This window comes from Palaemon carinicauda, chromosome 41 (assembly GCF_036898095.1).
Source record: "Palaemon carinicauda isolate YSFRI2023 chromosome 41, ASM3689809v2, whole genome shotgun sequence".
In the NCBI taxonomy this organism is placed as follows: Eukaryota; Metazoa; Arthropoda; class Malacostraca; order Decapoda; family Palaemonidae; genus Palaemon; species Palaemon carinicauda.
In genome coordinates, this window is record NC_090765.1 from 57,144,635 (window position 1) to 57,157,904 (window position 13,270).

Genomic DNA, 13,270 nt, shown 5'->3' on the forward strand with positions numbered 1-13,270 from the left:
AACGGGGAGGCATGCCATCAAACCTTTTACATACTCGTTCGCGTTTTTAGTTGTCAAAACCATAATCAAGTCCAAGCAGTTATCAATGAATGATCAATTATCACAAATAAGTATGACTAAATAAGTAACATGCTAATTCAAATACAACTACTACAAAAATTTTACAAAAGTAGTTTTCTGATGGACCCAACCAACAAGGGGGTTAGTCTGTCGGGGAATTTCTAATACGACTCCGTAGTAAATCATTTGTTACTACTAGGTCTACTTGCAAAACTATACAATCCTTTGTTTCATGCACCAGAAAGTAAAACAGATGCAAAACTTTGCACAAAAAAGAATTATAGAAATACAGTTACTTGAATAGTACAAAAAATTAATTCTAAGATACTTATGAACACAAAAATCAAATCGTAAGAACACGAGAATACACTACTAATAGTTTTCAGTTTTCCTTTATAATGAAACCTAGAAATGTAACCAAGCACTTGAGTCAGAAAGCAGATTTTTCTACATTATATCTCCATGTAAATGAAGTTAAAAAATATTGTTATTATTCAATACTCAATTAAATTATACTCTTTTAATGTTTCAAAAAACTGGGAACACAACCAAGAGAATTCTAAAATTTAAAAAAATATAGAAAATGAAAATAACCTGTATCTTCAATAATATGTAGAAATGGTTACCAGTTATGATAAGCTTCAAACAAACTTGTAAGTTATTAAAAACTGCCGGAGCTGTAAAACTCTCTCACTATGAATATGCTCAAGAATATAGTAAATGTCAACTAAATTGTACTTAAGAGAGATTCGAGCTATCACAAAAGAAACGAGAATCGTGTCATTAATACAATTTTTGAAGCACAAATTATTCAAAACTAAAATATTAATTAAGTTACAGATTGGGCTAGTGCTTAAAATTAAATGACAAGATCATGAGAATCATGGTCTAACAACAACGTATGCCACTGTATTTCAAACTAAACGAGTAATCCATCAACGTAATTGGTAATGCTACGACAATCAAGCTGTCGGTAACATATAAGGAAATGGTGACTAGACTTTAAACCAGGAACCGATCTCCACATGTTGTGACACATCACTGTATTCTTAGACCTTACATGATCAACACTAATTTTAAACATGAGCACCATATATACGTAGTCACATCCTCATTTAAATAAATTCCCTATAATGATGGTATTGAAATATACCTCAATCAATTTGAAAGGAATCGGACATTTTCAACTACAATTATTTCACTTGACAAAATATTCAGGTACAGAAATATGAATGAAAAGTTCTGCAACAACAGAACAGGTATAAAGCAAAACGTCTACTTGAAACATGCTAATCAACTGAACACAAACAGGAAAAATTTACCTACTCAACAGTGACTTGAACATATCTCGATCTATACAAAATACCAATACGGAATGCCCTCAACTTAATAGGTTCCAAGACTGTTTGGAAGTAGAATTTTTTTAAATTTTGGGCTACAGTAGAGCTAATCTGAATCCCATGCCTATGTTTTCCAAACACAAAAGTCAACAAATAGTCAGGTTTCATATGAAATAGATATCCGGTTATTACAAATGTTGTTTTACTTACATTATTACTAAAGGATATAACATTGTTTTATTACAATATTTCTTTATCTTATCTTTATTATCATCATTTGAATTTGCGTTTCATCTCCGAACGTTTGTAAGTTTGGGGGCATTCTGTAAAGCTACAAAATTCTAACCAAAAAGATGTCACTACAGTAAATAAGTAAAATTTCCAATACTTACCTAACAAACAAAACTAATTATTGTAATAATAGTCCTCTATGATTCCTTGAAAGTTGCAAAAAAAAAAATACTATGAATAAATCACAGTCCCTATACGCCTTTCTTCTCTCAGATCAGCTGGTGGAAGAAAACAAAAATCTGATACAGTTCATTTGTATACTGTAATTAGCGGAAAAGGAACTGATTAACATTTTCTATACTTTGATAAACAGTCCATGCAGGGATAAAATTTTGAAACAATTAAAATTAAATGGTTCCTGGCACAGACTGGCTTTCTAAATTATCACAATTTTTAAAGGAATGATTATGTACCAACTACAACAATATATTGTTGATAATCATGGGATGTATGACATGATAAATAGAAGTAAAAAATATGAAAATTAGGACAATATACATAACATATGATTATGGTGTGAGTAAATTTTAAGCTACTTCAACATTGTTCACAATAAACATCACAACTAATGTAATGACCCTATTATTTGAACATCTGCTGCTGAGCTGGGTCGTTCTCGAACTCCGAATAGGCATCATTCAACTCCATGAAGATCAGTTTGGCTAGAGATTCGTGCTCTGCTCCAGTACACTGAAAGTAAAAGGAATTTTTAAAGTCTATTGAATACCCTTCTTGCACAGGACATGAGATATAAAGGGACTATATATTAGAGTAATAGGGAGAGACAAAGCAAGTAGGCTCAGTACTTCATACGCAGTATGATATATCGGAGATTGAACATAATTTGTTCCAAAACCATGTTTAAACACCGAATCAATTTAATCAATACGTAATTAGTTCCGTACCCATCCAAGGATGCTCCTACTATGGGCCATTTTTTATAAAAATTTAACATTATCAAAATAACACAAACCATAAAAAGTAATAATAGAATAAATCAATAAGTATGGAATAAATAAACTTTACTTTGCCGGTAATACGCAGAGTGGTTGTCTCGAGTGGAAAGCAGTGAGAAGGAAAGGAGGAGGTATAGAACTATTATAACTAGGAAATAAAGCCACTTTGCGACAGGAGCTACAACTACTGGGAACATCTGTTTAACTGTGCTTAGACGAAAGCACTGGATGCAGAATTGATAGGTCTTCCCTATGAATATGAAATCTCAGAAACTTCCTCAAATTCTAGTGAATGGTGACGTGAAAATCGGTGTAAAAAATCTAAAGATAACATCCAATCATTCTCTTGGATGGATTAAAAAGCTAACAGATTTGTCTCAATTTAGAATCTTCAAAGGGTGACAAATTTGTTAAAACACCTTGGACCAGTCCTCAACTTCCTGATGCTTTAAGGATGATGAATGAGTGACTATAAAAATTTGGGATGGCCGTACATACTACCTTGATGACATTTTGATTCACAAGGCTTTTCACCACTTTTAAAAAGGTACTATGTGTGCGCTGGCCAGGAGTCATCACTGGCAAGGATCTTGGTGGTGGTAGCAAGTAATCAAGAGTGCCTCGTAGGCTGTTGTGGAGAACATGGGTGGTCATGAATTTGTCTTGAGTTGTTGTTGATAGTGAATGCTACTGGAAAATCTACCTAAAGAGGATCCTTTGCTAAAGAAAGGCGTTAACCTTCCCTGAGAACCTGGAGAACTCACGGTTCTGCCTACGTCATCTCCCAGTGTGACTGGAACAGAAAAAGCCTGCCTCTCACTTCACCTTGAGGCCCATGGGACATGGGGAATGGTTTGTTAGCAGCACAAGGTTTTCCTAAGTACCCTTGTTTCTTGGAAGGAGAAAAAGTGTAAAGACTGAATTCAGATTTAAACTTATGAGTCATGGATGGCATCAAAAGACTCCAATGAATTTGGTTGTGACAGGGGTCTTGGTAGCCTCTGCAAAAAGTTCTAAGAAACTTGTTCGGTAATAAGGCAAAGCCTGGTTTTGTCAAGCATATGAGCCACTAGCAGCTCCATGATTTTTTTGTCCCTTCATTACTGACTTGCTAGTATAAGGGCAAAATTGTTTTTTTTTCAACACTAAATTAGAAACGGCATCATGGGTCCACTGACACCATCAGCCAAAGTGCAATTCAGATACCTGCTGAATAAAAAGGTCTCAGAAATACAAGACTTTTTTTTTTTTATTTTTCCACATTGCAAATAATCCCCAGAAAGGGATCTGCATAAGAAAAGACTTCCATAATTCTTCTCAAGGACCCTAATGTAAGGAGAGAAAAAGCTACAGGCTAGTTAAAATACTGGAAAAACTTCTGGTTTCCTTTTTGTTCAAGCTTGTGCACAAAGTGTAAAGCCTACAGATCCACCTGACCAAACCCTAAGGTAACAGTTAGCGGGTTGAGATTTGTTACTCATTCCTGAAAGAGAAGAGTGAATACTAGAAGTCTTATAGAGTCTCCTACAAGAGGTCTCCTGACTGACTACTACTGCTTCTTCCTTCTGAGAAGTGTCCAAAGAAATTAATAGGAGGAAGAAAGAATTTGTGGAGGAGAAAGAACCGTGCGCTATCTTAAGGAAACTGGTGTATATGAGATGAAGACGCTAGTTTAAGCATGCGAAGAACTAAACCCTCCGTTTACTTCACAGAAGAAAGGGATGCAATGCCCTAGAGGCCAAACTTGTAAGAGAACAGCACATACAGCCATTCAGACACGATATTAACAATGTTAGGTAACTGATTAGTCATGTGCAAGTCAAAACTTCTTGAAGCATCGAAAACTTAAGAAATTAAGTGAAACTAGAATTAATAGCTATTTTCAATAAGACTAATAATCATTTAATGGCTCTTATCCACTTTGAAAAGGGGGAATTGAGAAGTATATACTGTATAGTCTTAAAGGCAGCTTTAAGCTAATAATTAGAGGAAATAGCATTTGTAAAATAAACACTATGATTTCTAACTATAGTTCTTCAATGAATACTATCATTTTTAACAATAGTTATTCACCGAATACAAATAACCAAATATAATATTCAAGTCTCTTTTACAGCCAGAATCATAGGGGTAATAAAAATCATCTGTTGGTATTTGCCCAACTAATGTAAACCTGCGAAGAGCTAGTGACCGAATTTCTAGCAAATGAAAACGCATGGTCATCCGGAACGTGATACAATTGACTAGCTTTAGCTGATATATCACCTATAATAACAAAAAGTTTAGAGGATCAACGATATGAAAAATCAACTACCAAATAAAATTAAGAGTTCCTTAAGCGCACTTTCTTCAGCGGGAGGAATATAAGGATCCAGACTACCTACTCGGTCTTCCTCCTCATAATCTAGATGTCTAAAAGTGACTAGAAATACGGAACTGCAGGGGTTTAGCAGCAGAATGACTAAATTAAAGACTGAGATTCTAAGAGAGGAACTCTATTCTGTAAGGTGCAGTGAATAAACACTTTGTGATTATGTCCCCTAGACCCAACTATGGAAGTCATGTAAGTAAAAGAACCGGGCAAACGAGTCAAGCTTACCACCCACAAGAGAAGGCTCTACCACTGCGCAGTGTATGCTCTCCAGTTCCATAAACACTTGAAATTGAAAACATATTTTCCGAGAGGAACCATGAGACATGGTCTCCTCACACTGGTTATTTGAAGCACTGTGCTTTTCTTGGATAGAAATCCTAACAAAGTCAGCTGGGAAGATGGCTTGAAATTTAATAATCCTAATATCACTGAAGTGATGGAAAAACTGAAGGTGCTACCAATGGCCTCCTTACCATCAACTGCTAGTTTGTGTCATTACCTATCTAGGGGCATGCGTCTTGAATGGAAAGAAAATGGCAAAAAAAAAATGGGGTTTGGTAAAAAATAAACAACTTCTGGAGAAGAAGCAATAAGAACATCAGGGGAGGGTCATAGAAATAAAGAAAAATTAAATAAAACCAATTTTAACCCCATTTCAGAGAGAGAGAATATTAGAATCTTTTCATATCATCAAATATCACATTAATATATATGTACTGTATATATTTAGAGCCTCTTTTAATAGTTTTCATTGGTAAAATCTTAATATATTATGGGTATATGACCTGACACACTTAGCAGTGAATAGATTGCAGATGTTGGTGATAAATTGTATGTGTATTAGCTGTTTCATTACTATGTTATTACTACAGCAATATATGCTATAGAGTACCTGCATTTGTTATACTCAACAGTTTAGTATAGAACATCTCATTAAAAGACACAGTATAGAGAGAAATAGGGATATTTTGTCAGTACAGCATAAGATTTTTATGTACTATTTTCTTTTGTTATTATAGAATATTAAATTCACTCTTGTTGTGTATTCTATAATTAAAGTACAATTGCAATTTATACGTAAATATTTCCAATGAGGGAAAAACATTCTTGGAGTTATATGTCGCCGTTATCTGCAGAATTCTGCACCCGCTGATAAGGAGGTTTTAGTGTATACAGAATGCCACAATAGTCAAAACAATTTCATAAGTTCATTAATAAGAAACAAAAGTCTTACCTTATCAGGATGAACTCCTAAGCAAGCCTTACGATACATTTTCTTGACATCATTTGGTTGAACAAGTTGATGCATTCCACACTCGTTCCACTTAGCTCCTTCCCAAACTATTGTATGTAAGGAACAAAGAAGAGCCCTAATATTTTTCTTTTTACCTTCCGTCCATTCCATCACCTATTAAGAAAGGAGAGCATAAAATGTTTAGTACTGTACTATAAAACAAATAATTATTTTAAAAATTCCTGTGCTGTACAAAATAAAATGACCTTAAGAAACATTTTAATGTGTACAAAACAAAAATAATTACAAATACCAATAGATTCTTTATGATAGGGGAACAGAAAATTTTTAGAGCTATCTTTTATTTGGTTACTCTATGCTATTATATCGTATTTCATGGATATAAAGTAATATACGTAATAATTTCCAAGGTAACTAAGATAGCCCATGTAAGAAAATATCAATATTTGAGCATCTGGGTATACATTGATTTGAAATCCCAAGATGTTTTACTTGCAATCAATCCATGACATTCAAGAGTCAATTAAAACTGAATGAATTCAATAGGAGTTAGGTTTCCAACTAGTGGGAATTTACGAATAAGTTCAGTGCTGTGTGATTAGTTTGAGGTAAATAAATACAGTATGAAAGTGAGTTTTGTTTAAAACAAAAGTTTCATCATGTTAGGCATAAGAAAAACAAATCTGTGAAGATAAGTCAAATACCTTGAGCTTCTCTGGGTCCATAACCTTGACAAGTTCGACTTTCTTCATCTCTGCCATTGTTTTGGGGCCAGAGTCCTTTCCACTGGTAAAGCTAAAACCTTGAGATCCGAGTAAATCACCGAAAGCGTCTTCCCCAAACTTCTTTGATGATGCATTTGCCTTGCCTTGAGAAGAAAGAAATTAAAATATTTCACAACGGCATAAAATCGCTAAGATTTTTTATTAATCTGTCTAATTAAGGGATTTTGACGAAGGAAAAATCTATTTCTGGGCTCAACCTGTGCCGCTCCGCGAAATGCTCCTTAAAGCACCATTTCTAAGGTATAAATACTGCTAAATATACCAGAGAAAAAAGTTGCATGGAATGCCAGGAATATACCCAGCTCGCTCACCCTTAAAGGGTGTCGGTATAATAACTGGGGCGTGTGAAACCACTACCAGAGGTCCCTTACCAATTAATCTTCTCCTTCGTCAACATCCCCTGTTACTACGAGGTGGTGTTCTCTATAGCTACTGGCCCCCCCCCCCCACCAACACCACCACTACCACTACCCATCCTTCTCCCATCATTCCTTCTAAGCACCTGTGAGCGTTCAGAAGTGTTTTTCATAGCTCTGTGTTATTAGATGACAGGGCCTACGCCTTTTTTTGGTGACAGTGGGAAACTCTTAAATAAAAAGAGAGTAATGTCTCCTAATAGCAGAACACAATGGAATCAAGATAATTGAGATGCAGACATTGTAACCCAATCTTGCCGTAAAAGGAAACATATAATATAATTGAAGGTAAAAAAATCCAGACAAGGGATAAATACGACCAATATAAAATTTAACCGACTGAGATGATAGTAATGAGGTGGAGAAAAAACATATGACAGGAAAAATTTGAGAAATTTGGAAATAATTGGTATTTTTCCTAATTATACAAACCTTGAGCTCTTTACAGTCGACATTATTCCAGCGAATTTAAAATTATTATTATTATTATTATTATTATTATTATTCCTGATATAATTGCTGTTGCAGGTGTTGAGGTGCCGGTGATGGGAGATGAGAATGAGAGAGAGATTCTTGTACAAGAGAGGAGGTGAGGAGAGCACTAGATGAAACAAGAGTCGGAAAAGCATCTGGTATGAATGGTGTGAGAGCTGAGATGCTGAAGGAAGGGGGTGTGACTGTACTTGAATGGTTGTGAGATCGTTTGATATGTGTTTTGTGTTGTCAATGGTACCAATAGATTGGGTTTGTGCGTGTATTGTAGCACTATATAAGGGTAAGGGAGATGTGCATGAGTGTTGTAATTCAAGGGGTATTAGTTTGTTGAAAGTGGTGGGAAAAGTGTATGGTAGAGTACTGATTAAAAGGATTAAGGATAAAACAGAGAATGCAATCTTGGAAGTACAGGGTGGTTTTAGAAGAGGTAGGGGTTGTATGAATCAGATTTTCACAGTTAGGCAGATATGCGAGAAATATTTAGCAAAAGGTAAAGAGGTGTATGTTGCGTTTATGGATCTGGAGAAAGCGTATGATAGAGTTGATAGGGAAGCAATGTGGAATGTGATGAGGTTATATGGAGTTGGTGGAAGGTTGTTGCAAGCAGTGAAAAGTTTCTACAAAGGTAGTCAAGCATTTGTTAGGATAGGAAATGAAGTGAGTGATTAGTTTCCGGTGAGAGTGGGGCTGAGACAGGGATGTGAGATGTCGCCGTGGTTGTTTAACTTGTATGTTGATGGAGTGGTGACAGAGGTGAATGCTCGAGTGCTTGGACGAGGATTAAAACTGGTAGACGAGAATGACCATGAATGGGAGGTAAATCAGTTGTTGTTTGCGGATGATACTGTACTGGTTGCATGCGCGGAAGAGAAGCCTGGCCGATTAGTGACAGAATTTGGAAGGATGTGTGAGAGAAGGAAGTTGAGAGTTAATGTGGGTAAGAGTAAGGTTATGAGATGTACGAGAAGGGAAGGTAGTGCAAGGTTGAATGTCATGTTGAATGGACAGTTACTTGAGGAGGTGGATCAGTTTAAATACTGTACTTGGGGTCTGTTGTTGCAGCAAATGGTGGAGTGGAAGCAGATGTACGTCAGAGAGTGAATGAATGATGCAAAGTATTAGGGCCAGTTAAGGGAGTAGCAAAAAATAGAGGGTTGGGCATGAATGTAGAGAGTTCTGTATGAGAAAGTGATTGTATCAACTGTGATGTATGGATCGGAGTTGTGGGGAATGAAAGTGACAGAGAGACAGAAATTGAATGTGTTTGAGATGAAATGTCTAAGCAGTATGGCTGGTGTATCTCAAGCAGATAGGGTTAGGAACGAATTAGTGAGGGTGAGAACGGGTGTAAGAAATGTGTTAGCAGCTAGAGTGGATATGAAGGTGTTGAGTGGTTTGGACATGTTGAGAGAATGGAAAATGGCTGTCTGCTAAAGAAGGTGATGAATGCAAGAGTTGATGGGAGAAGTACAAGAGGAAGGCCAAGGTTTGGGTGGATGGATGGAGTGAAGGAAGCTCTGGGTGATAGGAGGATAGATGTGAGAGAGGCAAGAGATCGTGCTAGAAATAGGAATGAATGGAGAGCGATTGTGACGCAGTTCCGGTAGGCTCTGCTGCTTCCTCCGGTGCCTTGGAAGACCGCAGAGGTAGGAGCAGTAGGGGATTCGGCGTTATGAAGCTTCACCTGTGGTGGATAACGGGGGAGGGTGGGCTGTGGCACCCCTAGCAGTATCAGCCGAACTCAGTTGAGTCCCTTGTCAGGCTGGGAGGAACGTAGAGAGAAGAGGTCCCCTTTTCTGTTTCATTTGTTTGATGTCAGCTACCCCCCAAAATTGGGGGTGCCTTGGTATATGTATGTATGTATGTTATTGTTGTTGTTGTTTTATTACTTGCTAAGCTACAACTCTTGTTGGAAAAGCAGGATGTTAGAAGCCCAAGATTAGTTCACCAAACTTTCAACTGGGCCCCACAAAGCACTAGAAGAGTTGGAAGACCCAAACCTACATGGCTGAGGACTATGAAGCATGAAGTAGGAGAGGACGATTGGAGAAGTATTGATTTAAAAGCTCAAGATAGAGATGACTGGAGAAATCTGAGGCCCTTTGCATCAATAGGCATAGGAGGAGATGGTGATGAGAAAAGGAAATAAGAAAATAGATTAACTACAAGTAATGATCAATTAAAATAAAATATTTTAAGAAGAGTAATGATATTAATATAAATCTTTCATATATGAATTATAAAACCTTCAAAAAATACCAAGAGGAAGAGAAATAAGATAGAATAGTGAACCCGAATGTACCTTCAAGCAAGAGAACTCTACCCCAAGACCTTGGAAGACCACAGTACAGAGGCTATGGCACTACCCAAGACTAGTGAACAATGGTTTGATTTTGAAGTGTCCTTCTCCTGGAAGAGTCTCTTCTACCCTTACCAAGAGGAAAGTAGCCACTGAACAATTACATTGCAGTAGTTAACCTCTTGAACGAAGAAGAAATGTTTGGTAATCTCAGTGTTGTTTAGTGTATGAGGACAGAGGAGAATGTGGAAAGACTAGGCCACACTATTCAGTGTATGTGTAGGCAAAGGAAAAATGAGCCGTTAGCAGAGAAAGGGATCCAATCAAAGGAACCAATAACTCTCCAGCAGTAGCATCTCAACAGGTGGCTGATCCCTGGCCAACCTACATCCTGCAAATGCTGAAAACTAGCCAAAAGATTTATTAGCGAGGTATAACAACCTACCGGTAGTAAGCGGAAGTAGCTGCTTGAGTTCAGTCACTTTTTAAATTGCTGGCAGGACTTAACTGGGGGTTAGCTGATGACAGGTCATGTATGTGTAAAGAGCTCAAGGTTTGTATAGATAGGAAAAATACAAATTATTCCCTTTTGCTCTTTGCAGTGGAGACTCACCCTTAGGTGGGTGGAAGTCCAAAAACCAATTGGCTGATTCCTGTCCCAGGGTGTTAATCTATGCTTCGCAAGAGCTTAATGATACACCCTGACACCTCGTTAATTCTCAGAATGTGTGAGAGATTTAATGGCCTGGGCAATTAGGTAAATTTGTGAGAACTCAGCAATGTGACTTGACCAAGTAAGGTAATATTTGGAGCTAAACTCCACACTTAACCTAGACATAACCTGATTCCACTTCGCTGGGATATCGTATCGGGGACATTACAAATATACATGCATATATCAGGTTGCACAAGGGATGATGGTGCCCACCTGCAGTTAGAGGAGGTCAGCTTGCTCACCCCAAGAGAGGGGAGAATGAAAGATGAAAAGGCCAGTCACTTGCGCATTCATTCTATAGTAGTCTTATACCGGGTAACATCTGCTCTTAATCAAATGCTACTTGTCCTACAAGGGAGCCGAGACGCTCGCAACCACATTTTGTGTAGCCACCACAGCACCTATGGAGAACGTGTCCAGGTTCCTGTCTAGCAGGTTAATGGACTATGAGGGTTGTTTGACAGTTCCACATGCACGCTTGTAATACTTGCGGCACAGAAGCTCTTTCTGAGCACCAGGGATGTGCTCATACCCCTAACGTCATGAGCTCTGGGTCTTCAAGTCTGAGGTTTAGAATCTGTAACTAAAGCTTCCTCTATCACTTACTTAATCCAGGGGGATATAGCATTCGTGTTGAGTAACTATGCATAAAATTACTTAAAATTAAAACTTTGCTCATGCGACTAAAAAAATTGTCTTATCTATTTGAAAGAGGGTAAATCATGACTCCCTCAGCAGACGCTTCAAAAACACTTGTGGATGACATCATCGAAACATTAGAATCAGATTCAGTAGTTGTACCCATATGTGTCTCCTTGATATTACATCTTATTCAAAGTAATAATTTTTCATCATCAAGGATACATAATGATGACCGTGAAAGGCAAAAGTAACTATTGGACCATGTCCCGGCATAGAACACAAATTGCGTAATGACTATGTGTCCAAAAACAGCCTGTTTGTTAGCTTTTGAAGGTTTAAAGACTGCTTCTGAATGGCAGAGGCAACGGGCAGTGACATTGCCCTATCAAGCAGGACAATGCCCTGGAGACTGACCATATTACATATGATCAGCGCCCAAGCCCCTCTCCACCCAAACTAGGGCCAAGGAGGGCCAGGCAATCGCTGCTGATAACCCAGCAGATAGACCTATAAGCTCCCTGGAATCCCAATTCTTACCTCACACGCATGGTGAGGTTGCAGCGGTCAAAGGAACTAACAAGTTTGAGCGGGACTTGAACCCCAGTTTGTCAATCACCAGGCAAGGATGATACCACCAGGCTATCACAACCCTTTTAAGACATTATTTGAGTATATTACAAATGAAGATATACCTCTTTAACGTTGAAATGTAAACATACACTTTAAAAGACCTCAAACCCTTTTCTCTTCATATTAATAAGGCACTTAAAAAATACAATAAAAATGCAAATCCAGGAAATAAATGTGAAGGAAAAACACAACTGAAGTCATTTGACTTTCTTTATTATTGTACTTACTGAGCACGAGCAAGTACAATGAAGTTGGCACCTCTGAATTAATAGCATTTTAAATCTCCTGGGTAAGAATCATAGAAAAAAATACTGTATCAGCTAATATTCAGTAGGATAGGAAAGAAGATCTCCAGGAACTCTTGTTTTATGAAAACCTGTGCTGAAGTTATCGACAGGAAGAGAACAGGTCTCCACAATCGAATTCGATGAGAAAATCTCATATGTCAACAAGAAACAATTTATCTTAGTACCAAAGCTGGATTTCTATAGAAGAAATTGGGAAGAAAGAGATGGTGAATATGATGAAACAATTCAACACTTACTACCATCGAAGTTTACTCTGCCATAGTTTGGTTGAGAAGGAGACTTCATTTGATGATGTGGGGTTCCAACAGGAGTTTTTGGTGGTTGCTGTGGCTGCGGCTGTGGTTGCGGTTGCTGTTGCTGCTGCCAATTTCCCACCTGAGGTCCTGCCATGCCTGTAATATGTTGATAATATAATACTATTTACTTCCGATAGGTTTCCTCTCTTGGTAAAATGTATACTAATTTAGACAGGCAGATATTAAAACAGTTATTCAGGATGATTAAACTTTTTCATACCATTTACACTATTCTTCTTTTGCTTGCAAAATCTTTTTGAAATCCATTAGTTATGTAAAATCATTTGCAATAATGTTAACATTTAATTGACACTAAGAAAGACTTCTGAACAAGTCTTTGTACGCATGTATGAATACATATTCAGGAGCTATACGTTACTTTGCTGTTTCCATATCAAAGGGGTCACC

The 13,270-nt window shown here is 37.4% G+C and overlaps 1 protein-coding gene across 3 annotated transcripts in view; it reads right to left on the reverse strand.

The window, feature by feature from the left end:
* Positions 1-1,842: 1,842 nt before the first annotated feature.
* aux (cyclin-G-associated kinase) overlaps positions 1,843-13,270 on the reverse strand; it is an 87,630-nt gene continuing 76,202 nt past the window's right edge. For all 3 annotated transcript variants that reach the window (XM_068364760.1, XM_068364761.1, XM_068364758.1), the window contains exons 21-24: positions 12,803-12,958; positions 6,981-7,144; positions 6,256-6,429; positions 1,843-2,381 (exon numbers count right to left, since the gene is read on the reverse strand). In XM_068364760.1, coding sequence (XP_068220861.1) covers positions 2,274-2,381; positions 6,256-6,429; positions 6,981-7,144; positions 12,803-12,958 — 602 coding nt within the window. In that variant the 3' untranslated portion in view covers positions 1,843-2,273. The remainder of the gene's footprint in view (positions 2,382-6,255; positions 6,430-6,980; positions 7,145-12,802; positions 12,959-13,270) is intronic.